This window comes from Vanessa atalanta, chromosome Z (assembly GCF_905147765.1).
Source record: "Vanessa atalanta chromosome Z, ilVanAtal1.2, whole genome shotgun sequence".
NCBI lineage: Eukaryota > Metazoa > Arthropoda > Insecta > Lepidoptera > Nymphalidae > Vanessa > Vanessa atalanta.
The window spans coordinates 9,827,987-9,848,402 of NC_061902.1; the positions used below are offsets into that span (position 1 = coordinate 9,827,987).

A 20,416-nucleotide genomic window follows, 5' to 3' on the forward strand; every position below is an offset into this window, starting at 1 on the left:
TCTGTTTGGTAAAATTTATCTTTAATATGATGAACATGTTTACATTGTTTTGCCATTCCTCAGTACCAATTGATTGGAAAACTGCATCGGTCAGATTTACTGTATTTTCTGCTAATTTTTCAAGATGTGGAAGCAGCAATTTCACCTTCTTTAGTAATGGTGCTGATGGTTTTCTCAGACACACCTGAAATTTAAAAAGCCTTAGTTAATAAACCTACAATATTTAATTTACACTTATACATAATTTTTACCATTAATTTAACGATTTCACTTGTACGCACTTAAAAAATACTTTTACTACATATACTGTATGCCGTGGATGGAAAATGAATATTACAATGACTCATATTAGTACAAATCTATTCATTTGCAAAAATTTTAATTTTATGTAATAATCATTAATCTTAATCGTAATCAGTAATCTTATAACATTTAACTACTTTAGTGAAATGTTATAATTTAAGATTATTAGAGAATGATTTTTCAATATACGGGAATTGTTTAATAGCAGGTAACATTATTTTACATACCTGTCATTGCAGCTACCCGCTTAAAACGGAATTACAGGGCCTTTACTAGCTTTTCCTTTTCACAAAATTAACGCACATCTAGCACGATCTTTCTTCCCCTACTCTGAATTCTATTTGGCATGATTGAATGTAATTAATCTCAGAATTTTTCAATATAACTCTAAAGAATTAGACAGTCAGTAATGCCAACCTAACGCGCAGCCTGTTTGATAGATGTCAGAGGCAAAATAACTGTGAACGGACTGTAGTTGATCTCTGAATACTCTGTATACGTCAAGAATTAAAGAGATGACACATATCATTAATCGGATTAATGTTTTGAAGTGTTTAATGAAGATGAGTAGTAACTTTAATACAACGGTAGAAACACGTGATAATTAATTCAATCAAGATCAATTTAATTGATTAATTAAAGGTACCGAACACATAAATAAAATAAAAACAATAACAATTATAATTTAGTTTATTTATCATAATGTATTTCGTTATATTATATTGATCAAAAGGGGAGAAAATTAATTTCAGAAATTATTTCATATTTTAATATTAGATAATGGAAGAGATCGATAAGGTTGCCAAAATTGTACGCCTCTTTTATTTATGCTAGATTCCATGTTGTATTTATTAATTTCTCTGTGTGGTGTACAATAAAGTTTAAAAGTAAAGTAAAGTAGATAATCCGGAAACTTAAACAATTAAAAAATATATGATCAATTGAAACTTCATCTTTCATTTCATAATTTACAAATGGTTATCATTAGTTTTGCTAATTGAACTGAATAATCTCTAAAACGAAGCCGGCATTTTGTAGACGTGTACTTATTAGTAAATAAGTATACTTTGGCCCTACTATTCCATGCATTGGATACCTACGTTAGCATAAATATTCACAAACAAAACCAACAACCGAGAAATTAAAATTGTCAAAACGTTTTGTTTCATTATTGATTTCGTTATAAAGCATAGTAAATCAAAGGAAACAAACCTATTATCGTGTTGATACTTTATTTGTATTTATAATAATTGATTACTCTATTTCATAATATAAGAAAATTAAAAATAAATAGAAGTAAGACAAGTTTTGAGCATGACATTGTGTCGTAGTTCTAGTAAAACGAAACGTTCAAAAACTATTAGATAGGTTTGAGGGATAAAGTAATCTGTCATTGGTTAATACTCTTTCTGTGACCGTATATCGGTATCACTATCACTGTCTGCATCATAATCTATTATTATCAATAGAATTAATTCCATATCATTTTGATCACTGCACTACAATATTCCATAATTAATGGAAATTACTTTATTTTAGAAAAACTAACGCTATCGGCTTGTTTTGACAGATAAGCGAATGACGTTACTAGAGATAGTTGCGTTTATCCGAGATACTTGAAACTGTGTTTGAAATGCTTGTAAGCACGATTTGTGTGAGCGTTCCTATCTCTAGTAAGCTATCCGTCCTCCCGATGACAGATGGCTAGTTTTGATAGAAAATGTTAGCCTTTGATAGGTTATTGAAAGGAGAGTAAGGGAAAAAAACATCAGATTTGGCTATCTTTAATTCCTGAAATCAGGGATAGATAAGTTATGAAAAACGACCGTCAGATGGGTTATATTATCCAAGATAGTGTAAAGCACACTTTGTTCTATTAGAAATGTTTGCAATGTCGTTGGAATTGTAATATAATACAATGTTATCGGCATATTATACCATATACACTATTGATTGATTTATCAAGATTTCTTGTATTATAATATCCTATTTGACAGCTGTCGCTCTACTGAGAATATTTTAAGAATGCTTCAAATCGTTTTAACTTAAGTTATTTAAATCAATGTTATATTTTTCCGTTAAATATAAGCGACATCATCGGTAGTATTATATTTTTATTCCTTAAATTCGAAAACAAATTCAGGGAATTTTACTAGTTTTGTTCGATTTATAGCCGTTTTACGTCTTTTATTTATACAATTCACATAAACACACTATTATTATTGATATTTCTATCCATAATAATGTCCCCCATTTTTCCTTATCGATTTTAAATTATAATATCTAAAAATATGTACGTCATCTCCGAGCGGAATCGGCCTTTTTCCGCCATAAGCCTCCCCCCCCCCCCCCTTCTGCTATTTCCTTCTGAACTAAGAGGGTCTGATAGAAGGAGGTTACGGCCCTCTACGTCAGTTCCCTGCATAGCATAGAATCTGAAAAAGATCGAAGGGAGATGTACAGGAACTGCTTCTCCAAGCTCCACAAGGGGAACGCCTTAACCTAATGCTGGGCCGCAATGGTGCCACACCGTTTCCAAAACAACCGTGATTGGTAATGACCAACCAGGTAATGACCTGCGTACGTCGGAAGGGTGACTCGTCGCTTTCGTCTCATCCAGGCTTTGGAGGACGGCGGTAGGTTATATCTGGTTTTTACAGCGTTTTACATTTATATTGGTGGTGATAACCACTTACCATCAGGTGGCCAGATTGTATTAAAATATGAGTAACTTTAAATTAATGAAGGATAAATATACTAGGATAATCTGTAGTGAGGTAATTATGACGCAATAAGTTGACACCAATTAAATTCCTTTATTTTTATACTCATCATAGAACAAAACTTAATACTACTACTATATTACTAAATAATACATATTTAAATTTTTGCAGAACATAACAATTATAAGCTTAAGATTGTGAGCGTATCTTTTCAAGGAAAACCTGTTGCTTAGTTTTTTAATGAGGCAGAAATAACGACGGATATAAATACAATTATTATAGGAATAAGTATATAAAATGTTTTACAATTTCCATATTAACAAAATACATAACCAAACGTTTTCTTTTCAAATTTTTTATACAAAAGATAGATGTTTAAAAATAGTAGGTACTTAAAATTAGTTTGTCGAAAATTACAATATCAGAAGTTATAAAATAAATTAGTAAAAACAGACTTTTATACTTTTATAAAAACATATATTTTTTTCTTTCGTTATTTTTGTATTTCAAACGTTTTTTTTTATATCTTAAAAATATAAAATAAATATATCTGAAATATAAATTAGTTTCTTAGGATTAGCAAGGGTTTTGTTGTTATGCAAATTATATTCAATTAATTTATTAAGTCAAGTTACGTTAATTTCCTATGAGCCTACTATATCAGAATTCATATTAATCTCTGAAACTCATCATTATATTGTGGTAGATGATGATCAAATTTATTTGATAATCTTTACATTTTGAATGGTTATTTGAAGATTATAGGATTGGGTGTACCTCAATGCCTTTAGAAATATATGGCTCGACTAAGAACAATACCTGAAAAATAAGATGCTTAACTTGATAGTTTAAGAAGAGCAGATAATCCACGTTAGTGATCATCTCTGGTTATAGACATCGATATTTCTACTACGAGAACCCTTTAATAGGTAGAATTATTTGATATAATTTGAGTATAATTTAATAGACACAGATGAGTAAAATATTCGCTTTTAAATGCGTCAGCTTAACCAGTAGAATTGGAATCGTCTGGATGTTCATGGATGTGATACTCCAAATCCCAAATCAAATCATTGCTCTGTAAATAGATAAATTATTTTTTAAATAAATTATTATGTAAAGTGTTCACTTATTTCTTTAAAATACATACCTCTGCCACAAATGACACATATTTATATATGTCCAGATCAAAGACGGGCTTCGGCTTTTTCATGATAGGAGGCTTATTGGTGATCTATAAAATGCACAATATGTTAGTTAAAACCTAAATTATTATAACTATAAAAATGCAATTGTAAAAAAAGTGCTTAAAACATACAAGGTCATCCAAAACGGTCATCAAATCTTTGTAGTCGTCGTCATCGATCGGTTGGCCTTCGGCTTCTTCGTTTATCTCAAACGTAATCGTGGGAGATGGCGGTGAAGGCGGTGTCACTGTGAGATTTATTGGTGTGTTATAATCGAAAAACATTATTCCAATCAAGTAAAATATGTAAAAAATATAGAAATTTTTTAAATTGTTTATGTTCATACAATTAATTTCCTCCTCGGACTCCTCCATCTCCACATCCATTTCTTGCAATGCGTCCATTTGCCTGTCTGTAAGCAATTCATAAATAAAAAGTAATTATAAAAGTAATATTATTCATGTGTTTTATTTTTGTAATATAAAAATATTTACTGTAGTAGGCTTTCAGGTACTTGGTAGCATTCTTCACTTCTTGTTCGGTGAACTAAAAAATAAAATAAAATGTGTTTTAAAATTCTTATATATATTTTATAAATATACTTAGGATGTTAAAGTATTTTGTAATTTTTTTTAAGACTTACACTTCCGCTTTTGCCTTTCGATGTCCCCTCGTTATCGTCCGAATATTGGGGCTCGCCCAGAACGATCTTATATTTCGTCTGATATACGAGATGCATCGTTATCGATTTCTTCGTTGTTTTTAAACTAAAAAATATTTTATATTATATTATAATCCTAGAAAGCATTTTTGTATTTCCCATTTTATAGAAATCAATAACTTGTGATGATAGTTGGGAGGAGGCAAGCCAGCCGTTGTATCGGAAATGCGCGGACACCTCCTCACCCACTCAATGCATTCGGGTGGAGGGGGTGGGGTGAGAGGTAAGAGGTGGGGGGGATATCGGATATTATATTGATTAAATGGATATTGAATAAAAAATTCGTCAAATTGTGCATAAATAATGATATTGTCATAGAATACAATATAAACAATATAAACAAAAACAAAATTAACATAATATGGATGTCGCTCAACATTAAACATTTAAATATATGTATTTATATATTTACATATTATTCCAAATATCAAATGCAATCAGCTCAAATTTATTATAATAAAGTCTTATCAATAACATTCACATTGCCAAAATATATATATATATATATATATATATATAAATATATATTATAAATGACTATATAATTATTCATAGATATTATTAGTTACTTACGATTGCCGAAAACTGCAGACGAAACACTCACCTGACTGGCTGTCCCGCTAGTACACGTTGATAAGGATGAGCTAATATGCAATTGTATCTTTAATATGCACTTTATACCGAACAGACGTGATTCTAGTACCGGTGCAGAGAGCTGAATGCCTAGATTTTCGCCGGGTGGAGCTAGATTCAGGTAAACGCGCATGTCTAGTTTGTCTGAGAGCGGAATTGAGATACAAATGGAAGTGATTTACGGGTTGAAACGAGCGAGGTAGATGATTTAAAAATAAACATGCACTGGGGTACATTTTCCTGGGAATTTGAGGGTGGCTGGGTGTCCATGTTCGAGATCAATACCGCCATTTAGGTCATAGGTTAAATGATAAAGGTTACTTGTTGACGCATATTCCGCCTACGCCCTGATGCTGGGAAATGAGTGTTAAATATAAAGAACCAGGACTGCAGTCCGCCAAGCAAACTTAAGCTCTAATGGCGGTTTAATATTATTAGTATTAGAAATTTCCCTAATACTTATAATAATGATTTTTAATTATACAAAAAAAAAAAAATGTTTTTTGTAAAATTAAAAATCAATGACTCGTAAATATACCACTACTGGAAAAGGTCTCTGATCTCGTGGCAGAAAAAGCTATAACCTCCGAAAGGGTTAGCAGGAAATTTGAACTAATCTACCACGTTTCTATAGTGCGGTTCGGTAGATGTACTATATGTAAATTGGAAGAATTTCATCAGAAACATGCAAATTTTCAAGGCGTTAAGCACGAGGTTCACAATAAATACAATTTAAATTAAAAAAAAAGACGCTGTTGTCTACAGTTGTAATAATCCATCATGCCTCACAACGATTGAAAGATCTTAAGCAGTAAAACTATAATACTGGCTGTGTTTTTGGAATCCCTAGGTTGGAATACATCTTGACAATTTATTCAAATTTTTCCTACGTATTAACTATTTGAGCCGAGATCGCCTAGTGGTTAGAACAAGTGCATCTTAACCGATGATTTCAGGATCAAACCCAGACGAGCACCACTGAATTTTCATGTGCTTAATTTGTGTTTAACATTCATCTCGTCCTCGGCGGCGAAGGAAAACATCGTAAGGAAACCAGCTTATGTCTAATTTCAACAAAATTCTGCCACATGTGTATTCCACTAACCCGCATTGGAGCAGCGTGGTGGAATATGCTCCAATAACTTCTCCTTAAAGGGAGAGGAGGCCTTAGCCCAGCAGTGGGATATTTAAAGGCTGTTAATGTAATTGACCATTTACGTACATCTTTCTGGTACGCAAAATCTTGTGCTGATAGTGAAGATGACACGTAGGAGACGAATCAAAAACTTGAAATCTAATTGGAGTAAAATTAAATTTAAATATATGTCAAGTTAAGTTAGTTATAACTTGACATATATTTAAATTTAATTTTACGCCTGCACCATGTTAACACTAATCACTATGTTAATAGTGATTATGATAATAGCAAACGTAGCATTACTAATAATTGAATAAAACCTTATTAGTAGTAGGCTCAATCAATTTAATCGAACATCAAGTATTCTATTTCTTGCTCAAAAGCTTTCTTTATCTATACGCATTTAAATCCAGACAAATGTAAAAAAAATATAATTAATTTATGTCCCACAATAAAGGTTTTATATATCAAATAATGCTACTGATATTAACTCTGAATAGATTGGAACAATCGCAAATAGAAAGCGGAACAGAGTATATGTTATTGTTTTTTTTTTTTTTTGTTTGTTTCCTGCCATGCCTTACAAACCTTGGGGAATTTGGTAACTAAGACGTTATGCTCCTTGTGCGTGCGTCACTCACCCGTCAAACCGAAACGCAACAATGATTAAGATTTCTGTTGGGCGGTAAATAATTTGAGCCTTCCCACCATGTAAAATTAAAAGTATACATTTAATTAATCGAAATATAAACCTTTACTGTCGATAAATTTTCGGTATTTCATTGGGAGTTAATTGTATCCTCTGTTGTAGAAATCACAATGAAAATCAATGAACTGTTCGTACGAGTCACTATTGTAAATAGATATCTTTTCAAAAGGACTGCTTGAGGTGTGACTCGGGAATCCATAATCCACAACAATTACACATCAGAAGTTATGATACATGTATTATAGGAATTCTCATATGGATAATAGCGATATATAGACTATAGGATAGGGTGAATACCAACCGGCCCAGCCTAGGAATCCCCCTATAATCATTACATAAGGAAAACAACTGGCAATAGTTATAATTGCACCTGGTGTCATTTTCAATCAGACTGGATCTAAATAAATATGTTATTTAATTATTATATATTCATTATATTAAAATTATATGTAAAAATGGTATTTTCATCAATCCGGTCGATCAATTCAATACATTCCTATTTCTTTTCAATATAAACAATTGATTTCACATAGAATATTTGCATCTATTAAACATGAATTTTCAGAGGTAGGTGAATAAAGAGATATTATTAGTAGTGCATAAAAAATGGTAATTTTACATATTGGGCACTTTGGCAGGCATATACTTTTATAAGATAAACTATGATGCATTTCAAGTAGAGTTCTTCTAAATAACCTTACTAGATTACATTGAATGTATGACATTTAATATCCCTGTACTTTTCGTTATCTCACAAGTATAAAAATTGTTATTATATAAATATTATAAATAAGCAAAAAATAGGACATAAAATTATTATTATTATTAATAACCCACAAGTGTCTTGCGGTCACTATTTTACGTTCTGCTACTCACAAAACCTAAAGTATTGATTTTTATAAAAAAACATTTTATCTATTCTACCCGAGTTTCGCGAATTCAAATACACAATTAAAACATTTTTAACGTGAATAGTTTAGTATTAATTTCTCATTATGCACAATGGTCACTTATCAATCCATAAGTGTCCAACGGACACAATAATATTTATATTGTTGAATAATTTGAAGTACACTATAGTCCCCCAGTTTATGTGAAACGTACTTTCACAGTAAAAGAAACGTTACTTTTGACATTTATTTTACAAGCATTGATGCTTGCAAAATCCTTGGCACAAAATAGTCTCAAAATATTATAACTCAAAATAGTATATGTGTAACTGTAACTATGTGCAAAAATTAGGCCTTTATACCTCCTATTTTTCAACCCAACAGAACACGTGACCTTGAATCTAATATCTTTGGTTTTCCTAAAAATATGATATTGGTATCATTGGTATGTACCAAAGAAAACCCGTGCTGTTATTTTCTTGTCTACGGTGCATCATACTAAATAAATAGATGTGAACAATATGAATAAATCTGAAATAAAATTGTATTATAACTCCACCTAGGAAGGTGTTGATGCACTTGATCAAATGGTTCATGATTATACAGTTCGGCGTAAAACAAACAGATGACCTGTTGCATTTTTTTGACGTTATAGGGATTTCATCTCTAATTATATAGATAACATTGTATCCTACTTGGAACCAACGTAAAAAGAACATCCAGAAGTCGCAACTGAGTTAGTGACACCTAATATATAGAGACGAAACAAAAAAGGGCTGACGAGTTATCACTTAGCAAGTATCCAAGAGAGTAAGTAGTAGGATCTTACTACACAACGAGCTGCTCAATCTGACCCTACTGCAAAAAAGAAGAAACGTTGTCAAATTTCCCTTCAAAAATATCCAGAACATCTTAGCAGTGTTGCGATATATGCAATCGTAACGTGTAGGCAGAACACTCTATAAAAGATTTTTGTAATATCTGTTCTGAAAAAAAAAATAAACAAATAGATTAAATAGTAAATATGTAAGATACAATTAAAAACTTTTCTAAAATTCACACTCTTTTCTTTCAAATGACACTGGTCAGTTACCTTACAATAGCATACTGAGTAGTTAATGGTTAATTGATTTACCACATTTTTAAGTACTTACTATAGTTTATAGTAAGCAAATGTTTTATTAGTTTTTTAATTGTAATTATAAATATGTTCAATATAATTTAAAATGTAGTATTTAATGGAGCGTATACTTTAACAATCTGTATATGACATTAAAAATTTGTCGACAAAAAACGAAAAGACATTTTTCTGACCCGACCCGGGATTTGAACCCAAAATCTATGGCTTTATCCATTAGACTAAAGAATCAATCGAAATATTATATATTATATCGTCATTCTGTAAATATGCATTTTATTTATTCTTATATGCTACATCTTATGCGAAGCGAGGTATTGCGGTTTGTGTGCTGACAAAAGTTGAACTCGTGATGTCCAGCAACAATAAGCCCCACTGAAAGTAGAATCATTATTATAAACACAAATAGTCTATTATTAGTTGAAGAGAAAATGAATATTTAAAGGAAAGCCTACGTATCGGTCCTTAAGGGGAAAATTAGAATAGAGAACAACTACCCACTAAACTAACCATTTAACGGACCATTTAATAAAAATGCGCATAGGGCATGTGTCACAATATATTTACAACAATATTATGTATATTCACAGTAGCATTCATCACTTTGATAAAATCAGTGATAATCATTGTATGTGCACAAGAAGTAAGGATAAGCTTAGAACGCCAAGTTTCAGACTCCGCAAAGTCAATAAATCATTCTTGGGGCAAGGTATCCGCTTCTATAATAAAATTCCTCTGATATTTTTAATTTTGCCGTTTCATAGATTCAAGTCAATTGTAAAAAATACATTGGTTTATTCGATACAAGATTATATTGATGATAAAAAGGCGTGGAGTTAATGCCTGATGACTTCCAGGCAGGAGACATAACATACATATATCATTGTATTTAACTAACATTACTGTATTTTTAGATGTTGAAAAAGAGTAACTACTGAGTTTCTTGCCGGTTCTTCTCGGTAGAATCTAATTTCCGAACCGGTGGTAGCTTTACTTTAAATAGTTTGTTAAATGACGATTCAAAAGTGCTTGTAAGAGCCTACTTGATTAAAGTATATTTTGATTTGATTTGATTCGAAACGGATACTTTTCACGTCATTCCCAGGCCGAGTTTCTGCTCAGCACCATCACTAACCATTTAATAATTTTTTTTCGAAAACACTTGCCTTCTAAATTTTGGAAACATGTGAGTTTTCTTTATTTTATTTTTTTACCTTCAAGGTAACCTTTAAATACAGGAAAATCCTTTAAATCGACTTTTGTGTTAGAAATTTCTAGGTGTGAGGCATAAAATTATATAAGCTTTCTTTTCCGCGTTCGCGTTGGTCAATCATAGTTCCTATCAAATTTCATCAAATCCAAATTTCATAGTTTGGCTATGAAAGAGCAACAGAAAACCGAGTGTTTTCGACTTTTGTGTATATTTTATGAATAAAATATATTTTGGAGTAAGAATAATGAAAGATGACATTGATTCCATTTATTTAAGTTTACATAAAATATATAAGTAAGAACTGTAACACAGTATAACATAGTATTTAAAAACAATCAATATAAAAAATAAACAAGGTAAATATTATCTAATAATGTTAGTAACAGAACTGCTTAAAACTATATCAGCTACAGATAAAAAAGAGTCAACTTTATTTAAAACAAATTGTAACTGAATCTAATAAAGTCATTTATTATAAACCAACTAACAAATGATTCATAAACAATTCGAATTCTTACTTCTTAAACATCTATAATAATCATTATATTAAAATTGAAGTGTAACTTCTGAACTACTACTACACTACTCGTAGTTAACGGCTATAAACTAAACTACATACACCGAGATGAGAGATTAAAATCTAAAGGTCACTCTTCAGAGATGATTATGACACACCCACACACACACAGCGATGATCACACGAATGTACTTATTATTGACGTAAATCGTAGGGTTGGCCTTGTTTTTTGTTATCATAATCATCTTAGAAGTTTCGTGCGTACTGAAGCGTCGACATCGAGCTAAGCCGGAAACGCCTATGGAAATTATACTACAAGCTGATTCAAAAAATTGATGTAATAAAACATCGATGTAATATTTAAACAAAGTTAGTGATAGAAACAGTTTTGCTAAAACAGATATAACGAAGTGATTTAAGTTAAACTATCGTTTCTAAGTTAATACAAAATATTAGAGCCCATTAAAACAAGATAGAGATGACCGCAATTGTGCAGTGAAACCAAAATGAAATAAAAGCAAGAAAGAAAACTGGCTCTCCCTTTACTCTGTTACCCGATGCTTAAAGCATCTGCTTAGAACAGGTTTTACCAGGAGGGTGGTACTAACCCAGGCGGACTCGAGCGAGCCCTACCACCTATGATGATCGTCAGCAAATTCTACACCGCACGGACCAAGGAACCTTCTTAAATCTGTCCCAATATTTACCAGAAGCCCATAAATTATATAATAATAAGAAAGACTAACTTGACAAATATTCAGCCTCGTCAGACAGTGTGCTAATCAGCCCATTTGTCTAACACTTATATAGAAAAAATATATTCATACTGTCTCCTCCGTTATATATAACAAATTACATAATAAAAATTATATATATTAAATCACAGCTTACATTGGCGTCAAATAATATTATAGATAATATTAATTGTTATTTTTAAATTGTTGTGAAACCTTCAAATTCACTCCTTGTAATGTTTTTTTTTAACAAAAATGCCTTAAAAATTTTCTGTTCGACATTATGATTCCGCACATTATTTATCTAACTTATTTAAATATAACTAATTATATTCTAAATCTATATTGGGTAGCTTTGGTTGTAAACTAACGCGACAGAAACTACGTAGTGCCGTAGCATACGCCAATGCTTCTCGAAACGTAAGCTACGATGATCTACAGAATAATTGAAGAGTTGCGCTCTTGGACTATTTCGTTTTAAGCAAGAAGTATTACCGGTGTACTACATTTAATCCCTCCAGGCCAATGTTAAGAGAAATAAAACTTTGGATCTTGTCGCGTATGTATGCGTGTAGTTGAACTTTGCTTGTGCGTTTATTGTACTTTATACAGCTTGAATTTAGTTATAAAATATTATGAAAGTATTTAAAATCATCGACCTTTTCTTATAACCAGTAACTACAACTACAATAATATGGCCTATAATTAATAAGTACCAAGTAGGTACTAACTAACTTTCATTTGATCTAAAAAAATATACATTTTTCTCCTTAACAAATAACATTATAAAATCTTATTTACAAAATAACGAATTATTTATTAAGAATATTTTGATTTAGTAGATGTAGTACATTTCGGAATTGTGCAATTATAATGTATTGAACAGAAAAATAAATATATTATTAATACATTTTTAAGAGATCTCATATTGTGTCTAAAAATTTGGAAGAAATGTCTAAGTTTATTCAACCATTTTCGTCTCAATTAACGGAATAAAAATATTAAAAAAAAAATACATTGATTACAAATTCTTATATAAAATGAAGTTACTTTTTCCTCCTACGATTAAAAAACTACTGCAGTATAAGGACACATAAGGACCAATTATATAAATTCATAATAAAAAAATACAAATAAACAAATTAATAACTTTAAAAATATTTAGTATTAGTAATAAACGCGAGAAAAAATTAAATTAATTTTAATTTATAAATAATTCAATTAAAAATCATTATATTAATTTTAAATGCAAATAAGTACAATTTTATTTTTGAATAATTGTATACTTAAACGTCGTTCGATTTATAAATTTTCTGTTGTAATAAAAAAAATAATAATTAATCATTGTATTCAGAATGAAAGTAATAAAATATAAATTATACTATAGACCTAATCTATCATCTAATTAACTACGTATGTACACACTACTCGTTTTTGCCTCATGAGTGACTTAGTTAATAACCGATAAACAATTTCAATAAAAAACCAAATATTAGTCTAATCTTATCGTTAGATGCATTAGCAGTATTTAAAGTGTTGGGATGGACCAGTTCTTAGAACAACTGAATTTCAGCTGAAGGCTGCGCTTTTAAATCCGAGAGCATACAATTTTGTTTTGTTATAAATTTGGTGTTCGGCGTTGAAGGAAAACATCACGAGGTAACCTTGTTATGGATGAAGGATCTGTCACTTATGTCAATTATTTGCTAATATAGAGGAGGCCTTAGCCCAAAAGTGTTACAGTACGCAAAATTTATATATAACTTTTTGATCCGACTTTCCTCTTTTTTAACGAAATTGATAAATTTTATTAATTCGTCATAGCTTTGCCAAATAAGTAATATACTCAGGGCGTATAAGTATACCCTCTTTGAAATATCAACAACATAATAATCTAATATATAAGATCAAATAAATAAATAAAGAATAATTATTTATCTGCCCAATTTAAACACTGCCAATGAGCTCCTTATATTAATGTATATCTAAATTGAAACATACCGAGTTATACCAACAACATGTGGATTATACATTCTTTTCTAATAGAATTTTATACAAGAAAATGAACCAACAGGTAGTAAGTGGTGACTAATGGTGGTGGAAAGGAATATTAACTATCGTTACGTGCTAACTTTTATTTGTTTCGTTTGTATCGAATTGTCGAAGTGATTTGTATATTGGAAGAAAAAATATTTGGAAAAAGTTTATTATTTTTTCGTCAGCATTAGTTAAGCTTATAATACAAACAGATGTGATTAAATTGGGAAATGGAGTAGCTCTATTCTTCGCTCCCGTAACCATATGCGAATGCAATGCCAATTATGATATACCTACAAAATGTTGTATCCTATATGCTATATACAATAACACACCAAACATTATTTTAATAGAAATACACGATACCAAATTGTGTGTATGTGTATTTTTTTGGTGATCAGATATCTTTAAGTGTGATCAAAATACTACTTCCAATGTATATTCATATAAACTCGGTACATTCTCTTACAATATGTTCTTATATGTTTAGTTGATTTACTTTCTATTAAAACATTATAAAGGCAAACTATAATTTTAAGCCGTATATTATCTCTAGAAGAAACTTGGAACTTCATATTTTTAAAATATTAGAGAATGTTTTTCGATTTCAAATGTTCTTTCTTTTCTATGCAAGCCAAATTGATCTATCAAGTGTCCATGAGAACAGTTTCAGGTTGCGGTTTATTGTAATATTATGTAAACAGATCCAACGATTGCCATACGAGAGTAACAAGCTTCTTCTACCATATATATTTACAGAGATATATTTTCCTTATCAAAAATCTACTAATTTTTTTTGAGCAATTCATGGGATTAGACAATTTTTTATCCCCTAATCTCATGAACAGATAGTTTTATTTTAATTTATAATCTTAAGGTAATCATAATGTCGAACGGATCATTAAAATTGAATATGATTCAAATTGTTATTATTAAAATATTACTTTATTACAAATTTTTATTTTTTTTTCGAAAATCACTCAATTTAACTTTCTTTTGATATGCCTAAACTGTAAAAAAAATCAATATTTTTTTTAAGAGCCTATACATTGAAAGCTTCCAACGATTCTAAGTTTTTATCAACTTACGTCTAAGTAAAAATAATTTAAAAAAATACAAAATATATAAATTTATATATGTATATAAAATTAATATGTGCTTGGAGGATCGGAAATCCTTAAGGTGCAGGAGCTGCATCGACTTCTGAGGAATTGAAAGATTCTTCACTCAGAAATTCATCGGATTCCCAGGTCCAGTTTTGAACCTGTAATTGATTGCACCGAATTAAAATCACTTCAAGTTTCAAAATTTTATTGTAAAATTATTAACAATGTAAAAATACTTACATTTGACAATATAGTCTCATATTTAAACATATCGAGATCAAGATAGTCGACAACTCGAGTTGCATCACAGCTTAAGTTGGACTGAGACCTTATCTGCAAATTAAATAACAATATCTATTATTTATTTCAACGTATAAATAAACAAATATATTTAAAAAAATCTAATAGTCATATACTATATACTAGTAGTATGTCACATACCATGTTATCCAAAACATTAACTAGATCGTGAATGTCCTCAGCGAATGGGTCGTCTTGTGAATCTGAACTTGCTTGCGATGGCGCCGGTGACCCTGAAAAATTAAATCATGTACATTTAGCTTTGCGTACTAAAGGAATAAAACTAATCACTTCTTAATTGATTGCATAACTTGGGAATGAGATCATCGCGTTCAGGCTTTACAATATGTAATTGTTAATATAAAATAGATACATACAATCCTCTTCTTCATCATCGTCACCCTTCTCCGACTCTGGTGGCAGTTGAAGCAAATGCTCCACCTCAGACCATTCCCTTCCTGTATCATAATTTGAAATGTTATTTTTATGTTAGCGAGCAACATGACATGTGTATACATATGAGTGTTTTTAAGTTTACTCACCATGATAGAACTTTATGATGTTGAAGGGTTCGTTTTCATCTGTTTCCGGCAGTCTATTTTCAGGTAGATTGTTTCGGGCCTGTCAAAAATATTCTGTAACTATCTTGTGATTGACAAATTTGTTACATAATTATCTAAATTTACGTTTTGTTTTAAAAAAATTATACAATTCATTATATATATAGTGTACGCACCAAGATGTTGGCATCGTCGTTGCGTTCAATTATGGGACTACGATTCGGAAATCGCCTCGCACGTTCCTGATTATGGTCATCACCACCAGGTGGCATTTTTTGTACGTTTAAGAATCTCATGTTTCTCTTTTTTTGCTGTAGTCACTCGAATCTTCCTTACTAAAACGGAGTCATCATTATCATGGTGTGATATTGTTATTATTAAATTCAATTATATTATTTAGTTCCAAAAATTACGAGCGCACAGATAACTAAAGAGATTAAATGTATCTACATATATAGAAAAGAACAAGCAGCATCAATGAAATCAGTAGAAACACACGGCTAGCAAAAATAAACATCTGCCTACACATAGATAAATAAGATCGCACAGCTAGAAACACTGTATAAAAGTACCTACACATAAACGCGTAAGGGCGCACACCCAGTCTTAGAGCACTAGCATTAATTAATACGAGCGCACTGGCAATATTATATGTTTGCACTTAGATATAAATTATATTATGACAGGCGCACAGCTACGAATATAGTATACATAAATATTTCTTCATATAGATAGTTTAGCTTAGCCTGCGCAGAATTAAACTGCGCAGATTGAACTGCGCAGGTACCTCCTCTTAGCTTAGGAACAAAGAGGTAACACATAAATCAATACAATTTCATCGTCTTCTTTAAAAACACTATATTAATTTTTATCTTTATCCCTTAACCCTAATTTATCATTATGAAGTTAACTAATTGAAGATAATGTTATCATTTATAATATAAAAAATATAATTACGCAATACATAATACATACAAATATAAGAAAAAAAAAATAGTGTTACAATTCGCGCATTCCATAAAAAAATAAGTATACAATAGTACAATACAAGAATATGGAGCTAAATAAGAAAAATAACACTTACCGTTTCCACAATAATCACCAAAATTGTTATTGTTTTCACGGAAAAATTATAATATGCAATAATTTTATTAATTCTCACAATTTTTTTTGAGATTTTGTCACACGTCTCCGTTGTGTCAACGCTGGAGGTAGAATGCCTAGATTTTCCGGGCGTAGCTAGATCCAGGTGCGCATGTCTGACCTGAAGCCTCTCAAAGATTCGATCAATACCAATCTCTAGAAGCATCCATTGTTCCGCGAAATATGCATTTATAAGTCTATATTATTAATTTTATGATTCTTTTAACACTTCTTAATTTAATATATATTTAATAAATATTTGGTTTCACTCATAATAATAAGTAACTCATGCCCTTTATTTTTATTTTTTTAAGATACAACTTAAACTGGTCACCCCGACGTCGTTGGCTAATATCATTCCAAATATCTAAACCATCACACTTATCAAATAAATCAAAATATTTGAAAAGTATATATAAAATAAAAATAAGTTCAGTTTTAAATATAAAAGATAAAGAATATACGTGAGTTTTGTCTGAAATGTTAAAAAATAATGTTACGAAGAAGATTTTTTTTTTTCTGTTTATGACAATGTTTAGACAAAATTAAAAGCAATAAAAATTGAATTTTGTAATTTTATTTTATTTTATTTTCTGTAGGACAACCAACAGTAGATACAATATCACATGAAAAAACAAAATATACTTCAAAATTTTCTTGGAAAATGTTCTACTATTTTCATGTAGTTTCACTAATATTAAAAATATAAATTAAACATAATCTATCATTAGAAATAAGATTTATAATACACATTTCTAACTATTATGTAGCAAATAATAATCAATAAACCCAATAAAATATACCATAAAATTAGAAATGAGCACAAATAGAATTCTTTATTTTTCGATTGAACTGTGAGCGGCTATCGTGACATATATCTAAAGCTTTTACTTAACTACTAATGTGTAACAATAATAACAATGATAACCTCGATATGACGGATTTTTTTTACTAATTGCGTTCTAACCGTAACTTGGTATAAATGTGAAAGACGTTTATAATTAGAATCTTGATAAAAGTTCCGGACGATCAATATTATTGTCAAATAAATTAAATAAAAACTTTATTGACATTATTTTTCGTCTATTCTCCAGACTTTTTATATTAAATAAATTGCATCTTCCATTATAAGATTTCATTTTTATTTATTCTAAATCTATATGACCGTTGACGAAGGAAAACAGGAGCATACTAGAACGAGGCTTAGTGATTTATTTGCTAAATCAAGTATTTTATGTACATGTAGGTTGAAATACAATTTACTATGCAATATGATGCCTAAGTAACGATTCCTGTTAATTTCCTTTAATCCTTTTTTATATAATATTTGGATGGTATAAGTTTCTTTTTCCGAGTTAATTTTATGTGATAACAATTGTTAATATTCAGGACCATTTTATTCATATCATACCATTCAATTAATTTGCTTAGATTTTCTTATAATAAAACAACATCAGTAAATTGTTTAATTAGTCTAGTTAATTTTAGATCATCAGCGTATAAGCTCACGTAACAGTCCTTAAATATTGTTACAATATCATTAATAAATTTATTTAAAAACAATGGACCAAAATTAGATCCTTGTGAGACTCCCGAGGAAGCAACAAATGGCTTAGAGTAGTGTTCATGGATTACTTAAACTAGAGATTCTTTATTCTTTAGAGATTCCATTAAATAAGTTCAAACTATATACGAATTACTGAGATACTATTCTCGTAATAGACCAGCCATTATAGACATTTGGAAATGCAAATGAACCGAGAAATTTGATATTTGGTTATGTTGAAAAAAGGGTTGAATTTTGTTTTTTTGAGACAACTCGGCTCGACAATTTCAAGTTAAGCTTTTCTTAGACTCTCCGTCAACATATCCAATAATAAATAATAATAGTTTATTGCCGTTTCTTCTCGTTAGAGGCTGCTTTCCGAAACGGTGGTAGTATTTTAATATCAACGACTCAAAAATGCTTCATTGTGAAGTTTACTTGAATAAAATTGATTTGATTTGATTTCATTTGATTCGCATTCTCGGTCCTTTTGCATTTCTCAGCCTGTTTTTCGTATATAATGACTGGACTATTCTATATTAAAGAGAATTATAAAATTTAATAATGAAAAATTTAATAATGACAAAAACACAGTACATTGATTATAAGTTTTTATCTACTTAATAAAATTTTATTATGACTGACTGTCGTACAACGCAAGACCTAACAGGTGGGTCTATCGAGAAGAAAATTTGCATAGAAATTTCTCATGGAACGTATTCGATACTTTCTTTTCAAAATCAATCCCCTAAGGAGATTATGATTTGTATTTTAGGGGATGAATGAATTGTATGAATGTTTGTCACTTTTGAAAGTTATAAATATGGAAATTAGTATGTAAGCCTCTGTTAATGACTAAAAGACAGATTTTAAGACGCTTCTGGAAATTTATCAACCAAAAAGGTGAAGTTGAAGATAAAAATTTCTAAAGAAGTTTGCCTTTTTTAATAGTTGAAATATGGAAATCGATATTTAGGTTTTTTTAAAAGCTTTTATTTAACTTGCAGTGTAAATATGTACGTGTGCTTGCAACTCAATTTAGGAGCAGATATCTTTAACCAATTGAATAAAAATTTTGTATACACTTTCAGTTTGGATGACAATGCATTGTTAACTGCTTAAAGTCATTCTTAAGCCCACATGACGGCATACCCAAGATGACGGACCCATTATTTTTAATGCACTCCTACAATATGTCCTACACTCGTAATTTAATATGGCCGACTTACTTCAAGCTTGAAAATCAATTTTGAAGCAGATATCTTTAATTTATTGAGCTGAAATTTTGGATACACTTATATACTGGATAACAAGGCATGGTTTACTGTGCGACGCGATTTTAAATCCTGCATGGCGAAATTCACCAAAGATGGTAAATAATTTTTTTTACAATATGGGTTCCTACAATATGGGTTTCAAATGAACGGACTTACTGAGAATACTAATGCGAGTTTAATTACTTAAAAGTAAAAAATAAATGAAAAGAAAAAGACCTTTTCAAAAACAAAATTTTATTTAAATGCAATAAAACGAAAAAAAGCACTTCTATTGCTAACTTATAACGTCACAATTAATGTTAATTCGGCCTCACATGGTCTCACTGCTCTTACCTCTGGGCGGGTACTCCCTAGTACCAGTTCCTACCATATGGCCGTATCCAACGTAGAGCAGCTTGAATTATCTACACGATAAAGCCCTTTCCGATCTGCTCGATCCTTTGGTTTTGCGCAGAGATGTTGGATCACTCTACATCTTCTACCGAATTTTTCGGGGAATGTTCCGAGGAATTGTTTGGATTAATCCCGGCTGCTGAATTTC

At 30.3% G+C, this 20,416-nt stretch overlaps 2 protein-coding genes across 3 annotated transcripts; both read right to left on the reverse strand.

Moving 5' to 3' along the window:
- Positions 1 to 3,121: 3,121 nt before the first annotated feature.
- On the reverse strand, positions 3,122 to 5,664 carry LOC125076272. Of its 2 annotated transcripts, none has more exons than XM_047688376.1 (7): positions 5,508 to 5,662; positions 4,857 to 4,980; positions 4,708 to 4,759; positions 4,560 to 4,625; positions 4,345 to 4,460; positions 4,177 to 4,260; positions 3,122 to 4,104 (listed from the first exon to the last, which is right to left on the reverse strand). In XM_047688376.1, the coding sequence occupies exons 2-7, from the start codon at positions 4,950 to 4,952 to the stop codon at positions 4,033 to 4,035; spliced, it is 486 nt and encodes a 161-aa protein (XP_047544332.1). In that variant the 5' UTR covers positions 4,953 to 4,980; positions 5,508 to 5,662; the 3' UTR covers positions 3,122 to 4,032. The 2 variants fall into 2 exon arrangements, with proteins under 2 accessions (XP_047544332.1, XP_047544331.1); XM_047688375.1 differs by having other exon boundaries at positions 3,123 to 4,104; positions 5,539 to 5,664.
- A 9,250-nt stretch (positions 5,665 to 14,914) lies between these two features.
- On the reverse strand, positions 14,915 to 17,108 carry LOC125076267. The gene is made up of 7 exons (XM_047688365.1): positions 16,994 to 17,108; positions 16,086 to 16,244; positions 15,892 to 15,970; positions 15,727 to 15,807; positions 15,491 to 15,582; positions 15,290 to 15,382; positions 14,915 to 15,207 (listed from the first exon to the last, which is right to left on the reverse strand). The coding sequence occupies exons 2-7, from the start codon at positions 16,203 to 16,205 to the stop codon at positions 15,121 to 15,123; spliced, it is 552 nt and encodes a 183-aa protein (XP_047544321.1). The 5' UTR covers positions 16,206 to 16,244; positions 16,994 to 17,108; the 3' UTR covers positions 14,915 to 15,120.
- Between the last annotated feature and the right edge of the window lie 3,308 nt (positions 17,109 to 20,416).

Bases quoted from the DNA above. Each gene is read 5' to 3' on its own strand.
- LOC125076272 (XM_047688376.1), bottom strand. From the start codon at position 4,952: ATGCATCTCGTATATCAGACGAAATATAAGATCGTTCTGGGCGAGCCC. The intron at 4,760-4,856 runs GTAAGTCTTAAA...TTTATTTTTTAG, and splicing joins CGAAAGGCAAAAGCGGAAGT to TTCACCGAACAAGAAGTGAA. The intron at 4,261-4,344 runs GTATGTTTTAAG...TGCATTTTATAG, and splicing joins TGACCGTTTTGGATGACCTT to ATCACCAATAAGCCTCCTAT.
- LOC125076267 (XM_047688365.1), bottom strand. From the start codon at position 16,205: ATGAGATTCTTAAACGTACAAAAAATGCCACCTGGTGGTGATGACCAT. The intron at 15,583-15,726 runs GTATGTATCTAT...TTAATTTTTCAG, and splicing joins CGATGATGAAGAAGAGGATT to GGTCACCGGCGCCATCGCAA. The intron at 15,383-15,490 runs GTATGTGACATA...TTTAATTTGCAG, and splicing joins TTAATGTTTTGGATAACATG to ATAAGGTCTCAGTCCAACTT.